General features: G+C 38.9%; 1 protein-coding gene across 2 annotated transcripts; it reads right to left on the bottom strand.

Annotated features, from left to right (window-relative positions):
• Nucleotides 1–748: 748 nt before the first annotated feature.
• On the bottom strand, nucleotides 749–17,635 carry LOC139138264 (serine/threonine-protein kinase PLK1-like). 2 transcript variants are annotated; one of them, XM_070706572.1, is made up of 13 exons: nucleotides 16,945–17,635; nucleotides 10,730–10,837; nucleotides 10,071–10,187; nucleotides 9,009–9,226; nucleotides 8,139–8,234; nucleotides 7,090–7,468; nucleotides 6,557–6,689; nucleotides 6,081–6,161; nucleotides 5,642–5,810; nucleotides 5,138–5,267; nucleotides 4,495–4,536; nucleotides 3,708–3,860; nucleotides 749–2,997 (listed from the first exon to the last, which is right to left on the bottom strand). In XM_070706572.1, exons 1-13 carry the CDS (start codon nucleotides 17,125–17,127, stop codon nucleotides 2,779–2,781), a joined length of 2,028 nt encoding a protein of 675 aa, XP_070562673.1. In that variant the 5' UTR covers nucleotides 17,128–17,635; the 3' UTR covers nucleotides 749–2,778. The 2 variants fall into 2 exon arrangements, with proteins under 2 accessions (XP_070562673.1, XP_070562674.1); XM_070706573.1 differs by lacking the exon at nucleotides 4,495–4,536.
• Between the last annotated feature and the right edge of the window lie 4,557 nt (nucleotides 17,636–22,192).

The following is a 22,192-nucleotide window of genomic DNA, read 5'->3' as shown; positions in this document are numbered from 1 at the left end:
ATCGCTGACATCACAGAATCACGTCCGTGGGCGGCTTCTGATGTTTCTGGCTTCAGCGAAGTTCTCCGAGGTTAAATGAATCGTGCAGCAGGGAATGACGTCCAGGTGTACGGATGAGAGGAAATGTCATTCTGAAGCAGCAATACACGCTATCAGGAGACATAAAAATAGATTTGTAGTTTATAATGGTGCCCGCTCGTTGGTTCCGTTCGGGTGATTACCTACACGGAATCCTGACAATTTGTCGTGACTGTCGAGCCTTTCACGAGCGTTGCCACTGCGATCCATATATTGTAATCGAAGGAACTGCAGGTTACTATACTGGAGTTCTTTCAGAGCAGAAATGATCAACATGTATTAAACTCAGGTCGCCAGTGATCAGTAGTACATATTTACTTTACATGCTAACCGTCAGTGGCGCTATTTATTGCAGCCTCTCCTATCGCAGTGATAAATAAACGAGGACGTATAGTGAAGATCTGAAACAATGGTCGTAGACCCTTGGCGCTTTAATAATTACATAGATGTGTGGAAAAATAGAAACAAAACAAAAGGAAAAGGTAAGCAAAGATATATGGATAGATCGGCAGATAGACTAGTACATATCAATGCATAAACATAGTATTACATATATATCACATTAAGCACATACCTACAAACACGTAAAACACTCATTGCATTACGAACATACATATGTTAACCCACTCACATACATAGATACACAGATACATATCATTGCACAGTCATAAATATTTCAAATAATGAATTTTATTTCTCCGAAAAAAAAATCCAAATTAAACTAAAGCTAAACCTTGGTACACCCGTCAATATCAATAACTTGGAAAACGAATTAAGACTTTATACCAGAATTGTTGAATATTTATTAAAATTTAGGTCGTAATGTTAGCTTTTTTCAGTTCCAAAAAGACGTGATTCGAATGGTGTTATTGAAGTTGACTTCTTGCTGCCATGCGCAGGGTGCTATAACAAAACCAAGTCTGAAAATGATAACATAAATCAAACTAAAAACAACCAAAGACCACTGTGAAAAACGATAGAGGTAGAGGGAAGAGGGCTTTCGACAAATTTTGGCGACGAAAAACCTCTGTTCTACATACAACTGAGTCAGTTGTTTCGGATGTGACTTAACTTTCCAAGTCCTGTATCGAAGGTTAAAGACCGATTAATTGACCATGAGGTACACAACATGCCACAAGTACCGTCAGGAATCAGTCCATTTAAAGTCAGTAGAAGCCGTGAAACTCCATGCATCAAAAAACAATTCAATATCAGCCTGATTTGAGTACAGCGTTTCAAAAGTGAATTTTAATTCTTTTCTCGAAAAGCATGCAAGGCGAGATTTTCAAGAAACAGAAATCCCTGCTGGCGTCATTCATGAAACAATTTGAAAGAAACATGGAGAGACATTTCTTAGAAAATGAACTTCATACTCCTTCGTACTTGAAGCTGCAGTATACCATTCTACAGATCTCGGTCATGCAAATAAGATAAGACAAAACAAAAAATACAACTGCATCGGAAACAAAAACATCTAGTAAATCGCCTCTCCATAGCAACCTCAAGTCATTTCGATAGCGATGAAAATTTCATTTGTTTTGCAACGCTCATAAAAATGGCGGCATGTATCTACAAATTGTACTTTTGGAGACATTAAAGCACAATATCACAAACAATAAATAGAAGGATAGAGAGCGAACTGTGCCATCAAAATTAAAGCTGTGTGAAATATATTTCTATATACGCATGCGCGTGCAGATTAGCCCAGACACATGCAGCGGATGACCTTAAATTACTCTCTCTAATAAAATAATTATATTTTAAACTCTATAGTATACTGGCGGTTTTAAACGGCCACTATTTTTGTTGACTGACAAAAACGAACTGATCTACGTCTTTCTTTAAGGTAAACATGTTGCAATCTACGCGATCAATGTGAAACATTACACTGATGGAAGGATATCGCTTGACAGCGTTGTAACACAGATAGGTTTGATGGTTTACAAGGTTTAGAAGGCTTTAAAATAGATGAAAAACAATCTACCGAAAATGTTGTTCGAATTTTCGACAATGAATTGATCGTACTGTAACTGTGTAGGTCGTTACAAAACCTAATTACTTCGAAAGCATCAAATGGCAAAAAAAAACCCTGCGCAGTACTCTCAAAAAAGAAAATCCATTTAAACCAGGAAGCCCACACTTCGTACGATTTCAAATTTCAATACCATCTCGATTTGCGGAAGAATGGATGTCGTGTCAATTAATGCAATGTTACATCGTAGTCCAATTTTTTCAGGTAAAAACTGATAACTTTGATATGGAGACATCACAACGTGTATGTTATGGAATGACATGAACGTACATACCACTCTACCGCTAAAGTTAATAACGTAGACGTAGCACCATCAACGCTAATGTCGCCTCAGATATGGTAAGTCTATATGAAGTGGGATCCCCTAATTCCACTTTCAACCTGCTGTGGAAACCCAAATGCATAGAGCAATTTTTTTAAAATGAAAATGACATCGTGTAAATTTCATCATATCTCTATATCAACCTCCTTGCAGCCAGAGAACAACGTTTGGCATTCTCTCAGTTATGTTTTTCACAAATTATGTAAATGTGTAGTGAGCGCAGAGTGTAAATACATCATATTCTGAATAAGAGGTATTTCACATCTTGCAAGATAGGGCAAGTTAGTCGCCCAAAGGAATACAACTCATTATTTATAAATGTACGACTATATATGTACACACAATCTCAGGTGCAAGCGGAAGAGGACTCTTGAGCCTCGATGACGGTCTTAATGGCGCTGACAGAGACCAGCATTCTGGCGTAGACATTGGCAGGGCAGCCATGGTGAGCAACGTGCAACAGTCTGTAAGTGTGACACGCCCTCTCTTCGTCCACATAGGTCACCAAATGGTCACTGTTGTTGTAGTTCAAAATGACCTTCGTGTGGTCCTCGCAGAAATTGACCTGTTGGTAAAAATTACGATTTTTGCATAAGTTAATCAGTCACACATTCATAATAAATGTCAACATATGGTGACATTTCGCGCTCGCTTCAGCAAGATTCTAGTACCGTCATAATTCCATTGTTGCGGACCAGGCCTCGACATGACTAGAAGCACAGTTAATAGACGGTGCGTTGCGGTCTTCAATAACGGACGAAATGTATTCACACAATTTCCAACATTGCATCACAAATCGATTTTACTTGTTCCATCTCTTTAGTCTTATCAAATTTGTAACCTCACAGAGAAGAAAAGTAAACAACTGTCCATAGATCGCGCTACATAACATGTTATAAAAATAACTTGGAGGTCAATGAAACCTAATACGATAATTTATTCAGGTTTATCGCACTATATTAATCCTAATATCGTCCTCGAGTCAATTAATCAGACTCGCTCCTCCGAAAGGTTATTGACCAATCAGCTACAGCTATGACTTGTATCAAGGACAAGCAGACGATAAGCTAACGTACAACTGCCAAACCATAAAATTAACCATCAGATGCTACAAATAATAGTATCCATCAAATGACGATAGTTGGCGAATATTTGATGGTGAGAATTTCAAGACAAAACAGTTTCACACGCCTTGTCTGAACAACACCCTCTGCCATACTGAAAAGGATAATTTATTCGATTTCACAAGATTGAAATCATGTGCGTTGACATTACCTGTAGAGCTCCGTTGCTCAGGTACATTATGATTGAATCTTTGGTTTTAATCCATTTTTGTATGAATGGCTGTACCGCTGTGCCAGGTTCACCCTGAGATAACTTCTTTTTAGTTGGACTCATCTTTATTTCACTTGTCTCCAAGTCGCCACCCTGAAAACAGAACATTAGTAAATTACAAAATTCAGTCAAGAGTACAAGCTAGCGCGCTCTCGCTCTCCATTTTACATTGACGAGAGAGGAGATGTATTCTCTGGTAAATGAAGTTGAATTGGATGATATGTGCCGCTGCGTTTGTTTCCGAGAAATCCAATTTACATTTACGTCGAATGAGTTCACTCGGAACGTGATCAGCAATGAGAAAAGCAAAGCAATTAAACGTTGCAGCGCAAGGCCTTGGTGTAGTACTATCATAACTAGAGATCTGATTGTCCAGTCAACAGAAAACAGTGAACCTTGCACAGAGACTACTTATCAAACAGACATTCGCTGCCAGCCTTGCAGTGTGCAAATTAAACCTTTCAACACTTCGCACAACGCATACTTCTACAGTCTATGGACACTTGCTAATTAGCAATTATTACTAACTACGTCCTATGATATAACATAAACTTCTGAAACTGATAAACAAAACTAGGGACAAGCTAAGTATTTGGGAAGCGAACATGCACTTGTCAGCTAGAAAGTGTTGTAAAACACGAACATCAGCTATTTTAAGGTGAAAAGGAAAGAGCGTTTAATTACTAAAATTATAACAATGGTGATACTGGATTAAAGTAATATTAACCTTTCTGGACATTTGAGGACTTTGAAAGGTCGCTGTCTCGCCCTGTGCAAGAAGAAAGGAAAGGGAGAAAGAAAAGAGGAATACACCGACCACCATTAACAATTATAAAAAGGTGCCACATGGTTTTTAGATTGCAGAAAGCAGGAATGTGAGAAAACCACGCCACAGAGGGAATGATTGCTGTGGGTGTTTGTTATTCAAGCTTAGTGTAAAAAGGAAACTTTTTAGAAGTTATACTGAGGGAGACGCACAACACATATCTCTTAGGTGTAAGTTTATGAAGCAACTGTGTGTATATTCACGTTGTATTCTGTTAGTTATAAGTCTGGCATTGTCTTTGTATTGTTCAAAGAACGTTTTATGTCTTGTCATTGGCGTCGTTACAAAGGAAAAACCTTGTGTATCATTTGAGTTGCAATAAGGTTTCAAAAGTTCACTCGGAATCGGGTTAAACACTTGACTGATCTGTTGGAGGCTTGCTGGATAAACGGCATTATGTAACAAATGCACATGTTTGGGCTTATATCTGCCCTTCTAAATAAACACTGCATGTGTCATCGACCGTTAAATACAGTACTAACAAGATCATTTACATACCGTAATCAACCTGGCAAGGCTAATATTTATGCTCGCATAAACATACCTTAATGAGATGTTCATCCATGTACGTGGCAAAGTAGTCCAGCAGAGTGACTTTGTTGGTCAGTCTCTGGGGAACCGATGACATTCCGAATATCTGTACCCTGCCATCCACGCCAATGTACTGAACGGTACTGAAATGAAATAGATGACACTGAATGTAATGTCCAAGTCTGATAACCGTTCCTTGCACATTTTATCTCAGTGTCTTAATTAATACTGAACATTCATAAGATAGTATATGACAGCTTTTATCCAAAACAAAGTTTATGTGGGAGATGCGACAGATAATGCTCATTTTGATCAAAACGGTACATTCACAGTCGCCTTCAAAGAGAGACAAAACAGCAGCGACGCGAGATACGAAATTGCCACTGGACGAAAAACAGTGCGGAAAATAAAGATAGCTAGCTTTATCTTGCAAATCATTTACCCATAGGTACATATTTATTCTGTGGGAAAAGTTCATCACTGAGTACATTGTGTGTGTATACAGGATTCGAATTACCTTCGGTCCGGTAGGAAGCATATTCTGGAGTTGTCATTAAACATCACGCCGACAGAGCGGTCCGAGAGCTGGTATCCAAACCCGTATTTATTGGAATAGTCGACCCATTTGGTTACCCAAAGAACTTCGGATCCCTTCGGATTGTACTTTGGTGTGTTATTGTACGGTTCTGAAGTTGAAATAGTTGTGGGAATTATTACAGTTGAATGGGTAGTCGACTTGGGAGTTAAAAAAATGCATTATACAGGACTGTCGTAAAAAACGGGATTACAAAAGATCTTTGGTTCCAGCATAGGGGTACATACTTACATAATAGGAAAATACGTTTGCTTTTTTTTGTGCGGCCATAGGACTATTACAAGGGAAAACGAGCTACCATCATTTGAAAGCCAATATTAAATTTTGCAAAGCAAGCAGGTGGCCATGTTAAATGACTTACCTGATGGCATATGTTTGAGACACGTCATGAGCATCTCTTGAACTTTGACCGGAGGAATGTAGGTGTACTTGGCAGCTGAGCCTGTGGATAAATTAAGGCACAATTTTTACAAAAACCAAGGATCGGATGTGATATGACCTTCCTTTGGTACCATTATTAACTTTACCAAATGCAAGTAATCAGCAAATGGGATTGTGAAAACCTACAAAATTCAAAGGACGTGCTGGTACTTCCGCGAGTATGGCCTCCCCTCTGGGAATTGAGAAGCATGAAATCCTTGATTTCTCTTTCAAATGCCATGTCCAGTGCTACACGCAACAGCTGATTAAAAAAGACAGTGAACACAATTGCTGTCCATCAAATTCCGGAGAAAAAAAGACGAATTACGTACGCAATTCTCGTTAAAAAAAACTGGCAAAGAACTACTCGTATTGTTCAGCACATAAAGTAATCTCTCATATGGTCTGATCCCTCACCTTTATCCATCACAGACGAAACTACATTCTTAATGGCGTATGTGATTGGGGATTTAGACTTCTCGCCGGTTCCTTTGTGCTTGCTCGATGATGGTGGTGTTGGCGGTTTGCTAGCCGAAGGTTTACTAGCACTCTGTGTAAATGGACGGACAAGGTCCTTAGTTTTGAATAAAGCGCGAAATTCTCTTACTAAAGATAATGAGTACAAACAATTGGCTTTTGGAAGAATCTATAATATATTAGAACGCCTCAAAGCTAGTATAATGCTGACAGGTTTTCGCAAAATATCACTTTTAAGCGATTTTTTTCCCTTCAGATTTCGCTATATCACTGCCCGGATGGGAACTTCTCTAAAGAGATTCAAATGGCTCGGCCTTTGAAAAATCGATAGTAAAGAATATTAACTTTGAAAGGAAAAGCTACTTTTGTTAACTTACAATGAATACTTGAGGTTGTACAGCTACAGTACAGATTTTATGATATACATTTGAATAATATCATTTATGTGATTCAATGGAGGGGACATTACTTACTTTTGTGGCTGATCTGTGAGCTGCTCTGAGTTGATGCCATTTGAACGACCATCTCCGCCTCCCTTCGTGTTCGCTCGGCTTGAAGGCACCGTCGACAACGTCAACGGCACCCTGGTCAGTGGTGGCGTACCTGGGAGCAGTGTGACACACCGATGGAGGCAGCGCTTTGGGTATAAAGCCTCGGGTGAAGAATTCGTGCTGCATAATTTCCTCCAGCGCGGGTCTGTCCTCTGGTCTGCTGTTGAAGAGCTGCTTCAGTAGGTCTTTGGCGGAGGAGTGTAAACTTGAAGGTAGGCTGTACTTGTTGGTCCGAACTCGCAAGTAGGTTTCTTTCAGTGTTGTACCTTCAAAAGGCGGTTTCCCAACGAGCATTGTATACCTGTTATTCAAGTAACAATATTCCATGAGAACGAAATAATACCTCATTGTTATCTTTGGAGCAAATGCTCAGTAAGAATGTACGCTTAAGGTGGAATGCGCCTCGGGGACAGATATTCGGATTCTCAATTTTTACAATTCTTTTCTGGTCTACAACTTGTTGAGGCTCATTTTAAAGCTCTTGGAGTAAGAAAAATTTCACAGTCTCAGTTTTTACGAGATTGAAATTTAATTTTTTTCCCATGGAGTTAAAACAGGGATGGCGGCCATTTTGAATCTCAAATATCGATAAGTCAGGTAATTTGTTTCTACGGTGGCCCCTGGTTTTTACTCTTGATTTAGTAAGGGGATATTTGAAGGTTTAATTGAGGAAAGTTTGAGTAAAAGTTTAAGACTTTCACTTTCGAGGCGCCTACTAAAAATCTATAAACTGTTTATTTCCTTTTTCAACCTTTTTCCACGTATATTAAGCATAAAGTATATGCTCTAATACTTTTCTCTGTAAAGATAGTCACCTATAATTCTCAAAGATTGGCACTGACAATAGCCATACCTCCAGAAAGACGTTATGTTTTTTAAATATTTCATGGCATTTTGGAAAATCCTGAAAAAAGGTTAAAGGTTTATGTGCATGCTGAAGTTCGTTAGAGGAGGAAAGATTTGCCACTCACATTATGCAGCCTATAGCCCAGATATCTGCTTCATAGCTGTGCCCGATTTTCTCAAGGACCTCTGGCGCAATGTAATTTGGCGTTCCGCATATCGTCCTACACAGGAGAATAACGAAATATTAATTTATGAAAATGTCTTCTCAAGAAAGAACACGACACCGATTGTTGATGGTCAAACACCGATAACGCAAACATCCCCTCCTGAAAGCTGAAACTTCAAGGTGACATTACAAAATGTGTGTGATCAAACCGGAGATACGCCATTAAAATTGTTAACCAGCCATGACCAGTAAATACCTCTGAAAAACATAAGACCCAAGGTTCAGAGTGGTTTACACCCGTGCACTTATGTGATGTTGACATTCCGTCCTGCCAGGGGAAGAGTTTAATTCTAATTTAAGCACTCGCAAAGAAAACGCGTCTAAATTTATGTTCTGTATATCAAATTACACATAAGCCATTTCGCTTATACACCCGAAGTACAAACACGCTGTGCCGATGATAGTTTTGTTAATCGCGTTTTCAATTTTCCCGATTATATGTTTTGCATTGGAACAGATTATCACCGTGACCCGCTGATAAACAAGTTACAGCGGGAAAATATTAAGCAACGAATAATGCAAGTTAGTACGCTGGTTCTTTGTAGTGCTACACACGAATATTAGAGTAATTTTGCTCCAATGTATGGAATCTCGGAAAGTTGGGATTTAAGAAACTTTCATTCTTCAAAGTGAGCCAAACTATAGCTCGAGAGCATATTCTCTTTAAACTATAAAGCGATCGTTATAACATTGGCATGCGGGCAAGAAATCATGCAAAGATGAAACCGGTCCCACGCATATTTATCTCGGCGTTTGCCGCGCTACTTACCTCTTTCTGTCTCCATCGAATTCCAACTTTGTGGCTAATCCAAAGTCTGCCAATTTAATCTCCAGCGAGTCAGTCAACAGGATGTTGCCAAGTTTGAGATCCCTGTGGATTACGTTCACACTCTGGAGGTATCTGACACCCTCGATGATTTGAAGCAGGAAGAACCGAACCTCTGGTTCGGTAAGTGTTTTCCTCTGCTTCAGGGTATGGATAAGAGACTGCAGAAAGCAAATAAAGTCTCGATAACGGCATCGGTAACGAAATACCAAAAGTAAAAATATCATGAAATTGATTCCACGCTGCTTTTAAAAAGAATATCAGGAATAAATTATTCAAAGGATCTCCGTATGGCGGGGGTGGAACAAATCCATTATACTCACTAACGGCTGCTGTTGCCAACAGGAAACATATTACCTTTACATTGCTAATAATTTATCCATTCTACATCCCGACCGTTCATCATATGGTGATGAAATTCCATGCAGGTGAATTTTAACAAGTTGTACGATATATCATTTAATTGCCGGGTATTGAACATGTTCAAAAGTTATGCACTGTGCCAAGTTGACACAAAAGCTTCATTTGAAATTTGTTTCTGCATGTTTTTTATTGGACACACGCACAGAAGGAATGATTTTCTATGAACGATGAGACGAGAATAGTTGAACTCCTATGATCGTTTCAAGGCCGAACGAGTCGAGGACATGTACTGAAACGGATACGTATTTTTAGAGGGATTTTTATGGTACACGTATGGTGTAAATGATACTTGTACAAATGTGCGCACTCAGTTACCACAAGGGTTAAATAAGGATAGGGCTTTAGTTTTTGACATCAATTATTCTCCTTTAATCCTTTAACATGATAATTAATATCATTACAGATATTTCAATGGCAGGTGTTGCAATGTTTAAGCCATCTAGCATCTCAACAACTCCATTTCTTGTCAACTTCACTAGATGCAGGTGTATCTTGTTTGTTTATAGGACTGGTTACGTCAGATGACAATACCGAGACACTAGTGTGAAATTCAGCATCGAGGCGAGAAAGCGGATTACCAACCTTTTTATTGCAGAGTTCAAGTATGATGTACACATGGTCTTCGTCATCGAAGTACTTAAAGAAACGCACAACGTTTTGGTGGTCCAACTGAGAATGCAAATGGATTTCGCGTTCCAGCTGTGACGGGGGAAAGTCAAAAGGCACTTTTTATCATCGGACAAACAAAAGACAGAAATATTACGCCGTCTGGTGGTCTATTATTATCACCTGTAATTTGTCTATCCCGTTTTTTAAATAAACGACACGTAAGAACAATCTGCTCCAGAGTTGAATTTATCAGAGGGCCACAATCAAACTTCCGGCCGAGCATGCAACTTCAATCAAACCAATTTGAAATGCTTTTCTCTTATTTATATTTTCCCTCAATGTCCTCACCTGACGACGAGTCATATGAATACAGTGATATTCATCGAAAAAATAAAATCCCACAAGGAAGTTATGATTCCAATAATATATTAATGAATTAATTAATTCGTTTATTATTTTATTATTTATTACGCCAGAATCCCCCATGGCGAGTCGTCACTGTTATCTGTCGGTCTTTCTTGCATTTTGGGAACTCTGAATTCAATTTCTCCCACATCATCCCGGGGACATCTCCTCCACAATTTATGCAGACACAGGTGTAAGTGACGGGATAAGAATGCCCTTCTTCCTACCTTTTGCCGCTGGTGTGGCTTAGAGATTCGACTTTTCGGTATAATCTTGCCGGCAAACAGCGTGTCCGACGTGGCGTCCTTCAGCTCATAGCATCGTGCGAAACCACCCTGAAAATAGAATGACATTTGAAAGTTGGTGGTAGAAGGACGACTTGGCGGCGTTTGAATACGTCATCATATCCAGTTGAACTGTCACTTTCTCTCTCTGGTTATTTCATATCCTGTCTGAACTCTAGGAAATCGCGTAAATAAACCGCGTTATGCATGCATTGCAGTGTGTTGTTTTGCACAAATGCCTCGTTCCACAAAGAAGCAGTAAAATACGTCAATGGATTCCTTGAATTTTATGAAAATCGTAATGCTGGCTATTAGTTATGATAGCTGTTATTTGAGAAGCTGGCGACAAATAAATTTTCTTGGCAGAGGAAGAACAATATTATATGGAGACGAGATGGATGCAAAGACGATAACTTATCCGAAGCCATTTGCGATTTGGAGTCATGTTCAGTCTCAATAGCTTTCGATCACATTTGCTCATGAATAACACAAGCAATATATTTTTATGTTCTCATTCTACGTTTTGTCGCCTGAGATATTCTATAATATACTGACCTTTGACTCGAGGACATGAAAAAGCAACAAAATCACCTTGCGCCATGCCAATAAAAAACAAACTGGCACACAGTAAACGAGGCTACCCACAATTCTCCACGATCTGAAGTAAATTTCTTCTGAACACAGAAGAGCTCAGTCCATATTTCACAATTCTGACATCATAGTTTCGATAATCATAATTTTCTGATTTCCCACAGTGAATAAATGAGAAGATAAACCCGTTTTCCGCGGAGGAGATAGCAATTTTGTAATTTTGTCGACATGGACTTTTGACAGGCATCCACAATATTTTCAAGGAAACTCGGGAAACAAGTAGCATCTGTGTTGGCAAAAGAAGGGGTATTGATTTTTAGTGTTCATGACAAAGGAAATTTGCATGTCTGACAGGAGGTCTGATGAGACCATCTCAGTTGGTGATAACTTTATCTTAACAGGTGTACAATATTAAGCACCTTCAAACATCAACTTTTTATCTAATTTACTCTTGAATTTTAAACATAATCGATAATTTTGGAACATAGTTTTAACAAATAATCCTGAAATTGAATTCTAACTTTGAAATTGTTGAGAAACTAATAAAAGTGAAGAAGCCTTTAGCAAACAGTGTCTGAGTGCACAAATCAAGGGGATTGTGGGTAGCCTCACTTACAGTGCAGCATTAGTGTAGAACACGTTTGAGAAGTGAAGTCATTTAAACGTCATCTAATTTGCATAACTAACCTGTATAGCACGTGCATTTTAGTTTTCGCGGAGATATTGTATTCAGCAAGGTAATAATTAGGGCGAAATAACTCATCTGTCGTCAGCCATAATATAAGCTAGACTATAAATATGGCATCATATGACATGCTGTTTATTGTACATAAACTGGCAGGTTTTTTTCACTACCCCTAGAATTTTAACGCCTATTGCGTGGCATATGATGTACACAGCAGAAAGTGCTTTCAGGTTAGTATTTCGAGTGAATTGTATGCAGTATTGATATGATCTGGTTGAATCTTCACTAAGGTTTGGCATGAAGTTTGATATCAATTTTAGGATATCGGAGTTCACTATTGATGTAGTAAAGATGATCATTACACAGCCTTCTATGTAGGTTTGATGGATGTGTACACGCAAGAAAACGTTAACTGTTTTTGAAGACGAATGTAGCGAAATAAAGGTCACGAAGCACAAATGTTTGTCCACTCTGTACTGCACATTGTAAATTTTATACAAAAATTGAATATATTATATCTTATGGACTAAAGGGAAAATAGCAATAACTTTGATAATATTTTCTCTTTTTTGCCTTGATTATGCAGAAACTCCGTATTAGCTGTGCAAATACTATGTGTACAATATACAATGTCATTGTTGACAAAGGAGTTCCAGCCAGCTCCAGGACTATTTGTCGGCGATAACTAAACACATTAAGCATGGAAGAGGCTGTGTTTACAAAATGAACACTGAGTAGTTCAAAAGTACTTCAGGAGGATAATAGGAAACTGCATTTTAAATATCAAGAAAATAAACATAGATTTGTGTAGCCCTTGTTGTAATCTATAATTTTCATGCCTTTGAGAGCACTGAAGAATGTGTCATAGTGCACTCCAGGCATTGAATATTGTCATAGATATATCAATTTACGAATGGGGTATCACAATTCGCTCTTGTGTGGAATAGGAGTTTTTATCAGATTGAAGAAACAGATTATAAACCTTTTAAAACCAACGAAACACTCGGCCTCTACAAGTAAATCACTTGCAGTACTGAGTACGTTAGAGCTAATGATTAATATGCTAAAGTGTAAGAACCGACCTGTCTTGCCCTTAACCGTTTAACGCGACAATTTCGTGTTTCATTGCTCAACATACTGCCTCAACACAAACTCATAAATGTTGTTGAGGGATTGGGGGGGGGCTTCTTTTAGCGTTCCCCTTTCCGTCAACTGAAATCATAGTAGTGCTGGAAAGTCCTAGGAGGGTGCTAATGATATCCGACATCAGAATGGTTTAGCCTTAGAGTCAGTGTTTGAGTCACCGAAAAAATGTTGTATCCCTATATTATAGGTTCCATAAATATTTAAATCCTAGATGAAAAGGAATTTCACTTTTAATACTATAGATGCATTGTTGAAATTAGCTAACATATCAAAAACATCTTTAGTCATTGAGGACAGAATGAATCCCTAATCGCCTTGAGGACATCTTGAATCTTATTAGTGATTTCGAACAAAACATAGTTGCGTGACACTTTCGATATGAAAATGAAGAGAACTGGTATGAAGTGGATTTGAGGTCTTCCGGACATGGATTGATATTTTTTAAGTCGTTGTACGATTCTATTGCGGATTGCGTATTCCACAGTCACGCGATCACGACTTCGACTGACACATCACGCTATGGCTTACATTACTTACCGCTATCTTATTTTCCATTCCATAATGTTTTCTATATTTAGACTGTTTCCTTTCCGCAGTTGCAAATGGCAATAGAAAATATGCTAATTTTGCAGTCTGGAAATTTTACTAGTTCACCACTTCCTCGTATACTATGCGCATTAATTTTGAAGTTTCCGCATTAACCATTAATTTTTAGTAATAATCATTTAAGTAACGAATGATTTCTATGTGCACGGCAACGGTGGAACTCTCGTCCGTCGCGAATCTGGCAATTGCACAGTCTTCAACTCAAAAGGTATAAACTACCCAAAACAAGTAATACAGAAACGAGAAAATTCAATATGCGAAACTAAATTGTGCATGCCAAATATCTGCGATACGTAATATTTTTTTATGATTGTGGTCGCCTGGCAAATTGCTTGCGCTTGGGGACACTATATCCCTGGGAAATTCTAGCATTCGTTTAATATGTGTCACAAAGAGAAGAACAAATACCAAGCGTTCCACTATCCATGGGTTTGTCTTTCCATGACCACGACCCTTGATGGCACTTCTGTTTTATTGATATCATTTGGATTGCGTCAGCGGGAACTTTAGAAATACAGTTTTTATTTACAATATTATAGTTCAATAATATACGGCTCTCGGATAATGTTCCTGGAATGTTTTTTTTTTTCTATGCTGTATCAGTTGGATTTTGTATTGACCGGAGACATGTTGACAAGCTAGTCTTCTCAGTAAACTTTTAAAGGAAGGGTCGACATAAATTGAGACTCGTGTCAACAGAAAGGATACGAGAGCTAGATATAATCTGATTTCCTTATTGAAACTGGGAATAATGACGGATGTTGCTTCAACTGAATGCCTTGTACTCTTTGTGATGCTAAATGAATCTTCTGTTTCACGATACTCGTGATCCTCCGCTCCCCGACTGACAATGAGACAGTCGAGGTATAACCACCAAATGACAACACAATGAGCTTTCTCTGTCTCATATCAGCCACGTGACAAAATCCGGGTGGTACACACTTTAGGCTGCGAGGGAACGACTTCTCTTCGGCCTTGTTGTTTTCCACGAGGAAGAGGCGACCGGTCGCAAGGCCGAAATTTGACGCCATAATCTGGTGATCAGATGCTTTGTAACAGTAAACCGCCCCGTTTAAATTTTATCTGAAAGTATACATCTATGTTTTTTCCGCTGATATAAACTGAAGCTCCATTGTTACAAGTATATAATATAAATACACAGTCCAAGGGGTAGATTTCAAGGCCTGTGAATGTCAACCATTTATAATCAACCAGATAAAGCAGCACTGAAAAGTAGGTTGGCTTTACAAAAGCTGCAAAATGTATACAAAGTATACATAGATTATCATTTAGACGGCCATTCTTCCGGCTTTTGTGAACACTAAAATATATATACACGAACTGTTCGTCAGTCCTCGCAATGGTAGATAAGCATTTTGTTTAAATAACGGGCAGCTCGACAAATAACCAACCTAATTTATTCGGCGATCAATAACGTGATTCTGACACTATTCTCGGCTTTGCGTGAGGACACGCCATTTTGTTGATGGCTTTAAACCTCACGAGGAATTCCAAACATGATTGAAATTAGCAGTGGCCGATGGTTGAAATCTCGCATCATCACGACTCTGTTTCTTTATCCAGGGTTCATAAACGTATGATCTTGACGGGTTTTGATTTTTTTTTGGGGGGGGGGAGGGGTGTTCAGGTTTTTTGTGCGATGAGCGATTTCCGGTATGTATAGACCTACAATGTGTGCGTATTCAAAGCAGACCGCTTTATGGCGGGAAAATTATTTAAACGTCTGGAGTAAATTGTCCATGATTTGTATATTGACGTCTCATTAGCACAAAATGAAGATGGCATTATCGGGTTATAATCGTTAAAGCAATTAAAAGTGATCAACACCAAAAAAAAAATTATGTGGTGATATGTCCGTTCTGCTGACTGAGAATAAGGCAGAGGCCGTGCATCAAACATTAACAGCGCGATGGAAGCACATTCGCTATGAATAAGCTAGGTCAATTGATGCTAGCGAAGTGATATTGACAGCCCAACTCGGGTGTCCCTGGGAAAGGCACACGTAGCTTGCTCATTACAGAAGGCAAATATGGCGTTTGAAAAACGCAAACCGTAGTGAAAGTGTAAAAGCGCAGTTTTGCAATTTTCAGTTTACCCACGGGGTAAACTCTGTCGAGTTTTGAGTATAAATATCCAAAACTTATTTTCCAGTTGTTGAGGGACAAAAATCCCAATCATGACGTACGTTAAATATATCAACATTTTGTATATATGCTAGACTTTAAAATCATTGCTGGTGTTGTGAAGTCTACAGTTAGGGACAACACTGTCTGGAATCTAATTAAAGCAAAGTTCGGGCAGACACTTTGCCATGCCTGGGTTGTGCTGGCCAACCCGGTACAAAGTGATACCGTGGGATGGAACGAGTTAGTAACATACCACTGTAGTTTCGCTATGATATATGACCTCATCGGTCCACAACTTTAGAATTCGGATAGCATAGGGATAAAGAATGACTGACTAACGGAACTCCTGAAGACACCCAATTGGGGTGACATTCCAATAAGGCCCTATGAAGCTCTGCTTGACAAGCTTTTATTATTGTGAACGTATACATGAAACCGTCGCCGACTGACCTACCTAGCCGAAAGCCGACAACAAACAAGGCTAGGTCACCGAGAGCCAGTATACGACACATACGCTGTTACAAGGTAAAAAGACGTGGCGCAGCACGGCTGATTGGTTTCCTAGTATTGAGAGAGTTCTCAGGGTTGTCCTTTGTTTGAGAGGTCCGGTATGCCCTGTTCTCGAATGGACTGGAACCACTTCGGGGTAACAAGACGCGTCTTGTTCCCTCTCTCAAAGCCTTTTCAACGGCGGGTTTTCACAATGTATGTCTGGCGGCTGTGTCATTTTAAGGCCAACCCGGATCCGGCGGTGTATACAGTGTATTTCACGGGTGATAATATAACAACGTTACCTCAGCATAGCTAATGAATAACTTTCTACAATGTTGGCGTGTGAACCGATGAGAAATCTAGTCCATTAAAAATAAACACTTTTACGTTTCGAGATCGTTTTCAACGATAACAGATATACAATATGTCGAGGTTATGGTCACATGAAATGGTGCATAAAAGAGCTCGGTATCTTTAAAATATCGTCTCACCTTTCCCATCAAACGGCCACGTACATATTGTACTCCCGTGTCAGGGTCGACAATGACACTGGGTGCCGTATCAACACTGTCGGCTAGTTTCTCAGTGCTGCCCTTCTCGCTCCCTGGCTTTTGTCCATTCTTGCTTGTTCCCGCTTCGAGCTGTCTCGCCATCTGTCCCTGGACATCCTTCATTCGTGTGCTCTCTGCTTGTGTGGCTTCCGACGACAATATACAATTTTCAATCGACCTATTGGTTGAGTAGATGAGCTAAGAGAGAGAGAGGCGGTACGTGACGTCGGGGAAGTCCTTCTTTGTGCTGTGAGGCCGTATTCAGGGAGACACGACGGATTATCGAGAACGGAGGTAAAATTACGTTGACAAACCACGTGTTAAAGTCCTCAGTCGAAAACAGGTGTCCGCTTGACTCAACCAATCAGAGTGGTAGAAATTCAACGCTATATCCTCCAGTTAAAACACAAAACAAAACACGTTTCTACGAGAAATTTGTTGTGGCTCCTGTAATGGTTCGTGCCTTCGCGTAAACTCGTTGTGAATGGGTCTATTGACACAGATAGCCCTTGGCTACTCTGAAAACAGTCTGTATGCAAAATCTTCAAAGCCGGGTTTTAACAAGGGAGGGACGAAGTGTACCTGCTGATAGGCTGTCGTCAGTGGTGTGGTCGTTGCATTACAATAGAATGTTCGGGTCACGATGTCATGGGAAGGTTTGTCAGCAGGAATAAACCATTTTGTGTAGGGGTGAGAATGAAATTTGGTTACTGGTGACTTAAAGGGGTTCACCATTCATTTCCCCTTTCCTCTAACACTGCATTTAACTGCCTGGGAACCTGTCTTCAGCCAAGGTTCGCCTATTCTCAAATAGATGTGCCAACTTTTTTCAATAAACCATAGAAACATAGTTGAAACCCTTTTACCTGAATAACGCGGTCCAATATCTTTCCGTATAAGGTTGTGTTTACAATAAACGTCATCGTATAGGCGGGGCTGTGACATGTTGACCTCACTTGAAAGACATCGCCATACAATTGCAAACAAAAGATTTTTTCACACAAATGTCTTACGTCAATAGAAACCAAGAAACATACTGTCTTTTGAGAAATAGACATGAGTAGCATCTGACTACAGCCAAAGTCTCATCGGTGACGGTAATAAAACAAACAAACAAAACAGATAAAAGCAACAATTAAACATTCGTCGACAGGAAACCTGTGTACCAGCAAAGTCCAATTTCTATTTTTGTTTGAATATGATTACGGTAACAGTTTCCTTGTATAGATTGATTAATATAACTGCTACCTTGATGACATGTTTTTTGCAGAAGTTAGAATCAGAGAATAAATGAATAAATAAATGAATAAAAAAAGCATAAATAAATGAATAATTTAATTACACCTACTTACCTATCTACTTACCTATCTACCTACTTACCTACGTAGGTACCTACCCACCTACCTACTACCTACCTACATACATACATACATACATACATACATACATACATACATACATACATATACCTACCTACCTACCTACCTACCTACCTACCTACCTACATACATACATACATACATACATACATACATACATACATACATACATACATACATACATACATACATACAAAATGCGTTTGAGCCTGTTATTGTTCGGCAAGATGCCGTGCAATTACTGCATTTTTTGTAGATAATGTGGGTGTCAGCGATATGGCCGACTGGGTGAACTTAAAATTTTATCATTAAAGAGTGTAGTATGTAGGTTTGATTTATTCCCTTGTGTAGTCCACGAAAATCTCAAATACTAGACAATTTCCACACATGTCTAGTGTTCTTGTGTCATAATGGTAAAATTGTTAGAGAGAGAGAGAGAGAGAGAGAGAGAGAGAGAGAGAGAGAGAGAGCAGCGTTTATGTACGTACATAGATCGAAGCTCAGGCCAATCAAATGAATCAGATTACTTGTTGTCACCCATACATGTATTTGATTTGGAAAAGTCATCATTGCATCATAATTTTTGAATACTCGCCTCTTCAATCTACATCAAAAGCCAGGATACGTCGCCTCTCATCTTTTCGGGTATTGGCTAGTTTATTAAACCTCCGTGGCGTACGCACGCCTTCCTTGTATCTCTTCGTCAAAAGAAGATCTTTTCAAGGAAAGATATATATACTCCATTTACGCAAGTGTGAAGCATTGGACTGCCTGCGAATGACATAATGCCATATTGTCAGCTTGCATCAATTTAATATAAGTTTCGAAAGTGTCAGCCAATCCCATGCCGTGTACACATGCACACACATGTATGTGTGTGTGTGTTTGTGTGAGTCTGTGTGTGACTGTGTGTGTGTCTGCGCGTGTGTTTGATAAAAAGTGACGTTTTGTTCACTCTGTTCACTGCCGAGTTTTTTTTATTTCCGTCTATTTCCGCATCATCAGTATTCTATGGCTCTACTCGTGTAGGCGTAAAGGAGAAAGTACAGCACAGTGTGGCCAATATGTAACAATTTACCCTGCCTTGCGAATCCATAGTGTTGTATTAAAACAAGGCTGAAGGCATAAGGATAAAGGGAAACTATCAGAGTCAGGTCATATGCATTCGTCGGACGCTATTGAACTGTCCCTCGTATTCACGGGTAAATCTGACTAATAACTAAATAGAAGAAAGGTTTTGTCATATGGCTAAAAGAACTGTGTTACAATAACGTTTGTTTGTTTATTTGTTTGTTTGTTTGTATTTCCTTGAAAACACAACGAAATGCATACAGTATGCTATTTTATTGATGGCATCAACATTTTCCTCCGGACTGAGATTGTTTCCAATGATAACATTAGACATCGCAAATTTTAGGACCGGGCTGACGATTTGAAAACTCTGCAATAAGCGTTTTTGCACGATATTTGGAGAAGACCATGATAAGGCACAGCATTACTATTGATAGTTACAGCTGCAAAGACTTTATTTTTAAAATGCACATCGATGTATTGACTGTCAGATCACCCAAGTGACGCATTTCTTCCATAAGCAGGGTAAAATAATTGATAGAAATGAGAAATACCTGTACTTAACAGGGCCAAGTCTTTTTGCCGAATTCGAGTGACTTTCTGAATTTCGTTACATGACGAAAGTTGCTGTGAAGTTCAACGTCATCTGCCTCGTCATGCCAGAATATCGTATCGATATCTTTCGCACACCAAACCCTAACGACCTTGACAACATTGATACTTCGAAAGACGGGCATATATCGTGACCTGATACTATAATTCCTGTCGCCCATTCTGTAAATATGTACCGAGTTTACGACGGAAACGATCCTGACAAGCAGGTGACATCGCCATCGCTAACCTTTGATAGGTTAATTATTTACTAAAAGCGGCCAGTGGGGAAATGTTTGCCGTCCAATTGTTAGATGTGTACCGACGTGTTCTGTCGTCGACACTCTGTTTACGTGCAGATGATGTGTTTCGTGTTATGGTAATCACTGTGATAAATTTAGATGCATACAACAACAGTTTTACAGTTCCGTCACCTGACACCAGAATGTCAAACGCTGGAGAAAAAATAATATTTCCGACAACACTGTACCAGGAAAATCGGTACATAGGCCGGAGCACTTTTGTTTCACTGTATGGATTGGCCTCTGGCCGCGCCCATGGAAAGAGCAAAATTTGGCAGAATTCCTCTTGTTTTACTGGCCTTTATGCTGAACAAAGCCTGGGACTATTAGGTTTGAAATTAGTAATATCCACTGTTTGTTTGAAAACACGCAGGGAGTTGTCTTCAAAAGTAATAGAGGTTATGGATACGAGGCGTTTTTAAATACAGATATTTAAAAGAATATGATGGATTAATGTACGCTTGTAGTGACTGTTTTGATCAGAGTGAAAAACTTAAACATATAGCTCGCTATGGAAACCCTGAGTAGGGGTCGTGGTTTCGTTGTAAAGCTCGATCGAGTTTTTATGGGTTTTTTTACCCTGAAACAGCCGATCATCTATAGCACATTTTAATGTTTGCTGAGTCAGTCACACGTAGCGTTCAATTTTTTTTAAAAAGTGAGTCTAATTTGACATTCAACTGGGATATTTACTTTTGTCTAATGACAATGTACCAGCAGAATGTTATTATTATTTTTATTATTTATGTAATCAAATTTTAACAACGATGACTTTGCAAAAATAAAAATGCAAAACCTAAAATAGATGAGTGGGTATTCTGAGGACTTTACTTGGGTCTGTGTATTTCAGGTAATTTTTTATTTGAAATTTAATGTCTGGACGAGAGACAAATTTTATAGACATATGCCCGTAAGGAATTACTAAGTAAATGACAGCAAATTATCTGTTTCGGTGAATGAAACTTGCATAATTTAAATTTAGCTATTGCGATTTGTTGGCAAATGTAGCAACATTTTGAAAACCTCTAAATATGATAGACGTCATTGAAACACGTGACACTAATTTGCATGGTTAATTTGGCAATGTAGAAAAAACTGAACCATATGTCGCGATATGACAGATAATTGGATAATCTTTTAAATTGATATACATAGGAAGTGAGCAAGGTTAGCGCCTGGCCTAAGGTTCCTGTTTGATGCTGTTAACATAAGGCTGTCACGTGACCTATACAGGCATCATTCACATGTGAAGCACATAAAATTTCTACCGCAAGTAGGTTATAAAACATTCTCCTATCTCACAGGCTTGTTTGTGTATTACATTGATCATTATGACTGCAAATTGTCTGACTAGCTCCATTAACTACACTGTATCTTTTTGATGGATTTTACCAGTATTTTATCCTGCCATCCATAAAAAAGCTACTTTAATAGTCTTCTAACGTCGAAAGTTCCAGTTACCTGCTTGTCAAGACACCTTGTATGAGTATATTGGTCAGTGCTATAGCAGACAAACAAATTCACTCTGGATTCATTTGTCAACAACAACATCGCAATGTGCACAATGTGTTGTATTTCCATAGCTTTTATACTTTTGTACTATTTTTTATATTTAGAAAATGTGTAGGAGTGTTATACGTACCCGTATTTACTTCCACAACATTTAGATCATCTCATCAGACGAAATGACGTATGCATCATTGACTCTGATGAGAGACAACCTTACTATTTGCCATATCGTGGAAAGTCGCACTAATGGATCTACGATTTTATCTCGTATTCCAATCATAACGAGGTTAGCCAGTTTCTCTTGTTTTTTCTTTCTTTCTTTCTTCCACGGCCACC

The sequence above is a fragment of the Ptychodera flava genome, chromosome 8 (genome assembly GCF_041260155.1).
Source record: "Ptychodera flava strain L36383 chromosome 8, AS_Pfla_20210202, whole genome shotgun sequence".
Classification (NCBI taxonomy): domain Eukaryota; kingdom Metazoa; phylum Hemichordata; class Enteropneusta; family Ptychoderidae; genus Ptychodera; species Ptychodera flava.
This window is presented reverse-complemented; position numbering and strand designations above follow the sequence as displayed.

What these genes read in the sequence shown, in the direction of transcription:
- LOC139138264 (XM_070706572.1), bottom strand. Translation starts at nt 17,127, where the DNA reads ATGAAGGATGTCCAGGGACAGATGGCGAGACAGCTCGAAGCGGGAACA. An exon ending in GTGGCCGTTTGATGGGAAAG is followed by an intron (nt 10,838 to 16,944) that starts GTGAGACGATAT and finishes TTCTATTTTCAG; the next exon opens with GGTGGTTTCGCACGATGCTA. An exon ending in TGAGCAACGGAGCTCTACAG is followed by an intron (nt 2,998 to 3,707) that starts GTAATGTCAACG and finishes TTTTACCAACAG; the next exon opens with GTCAATTTCTGCGAGGACCA.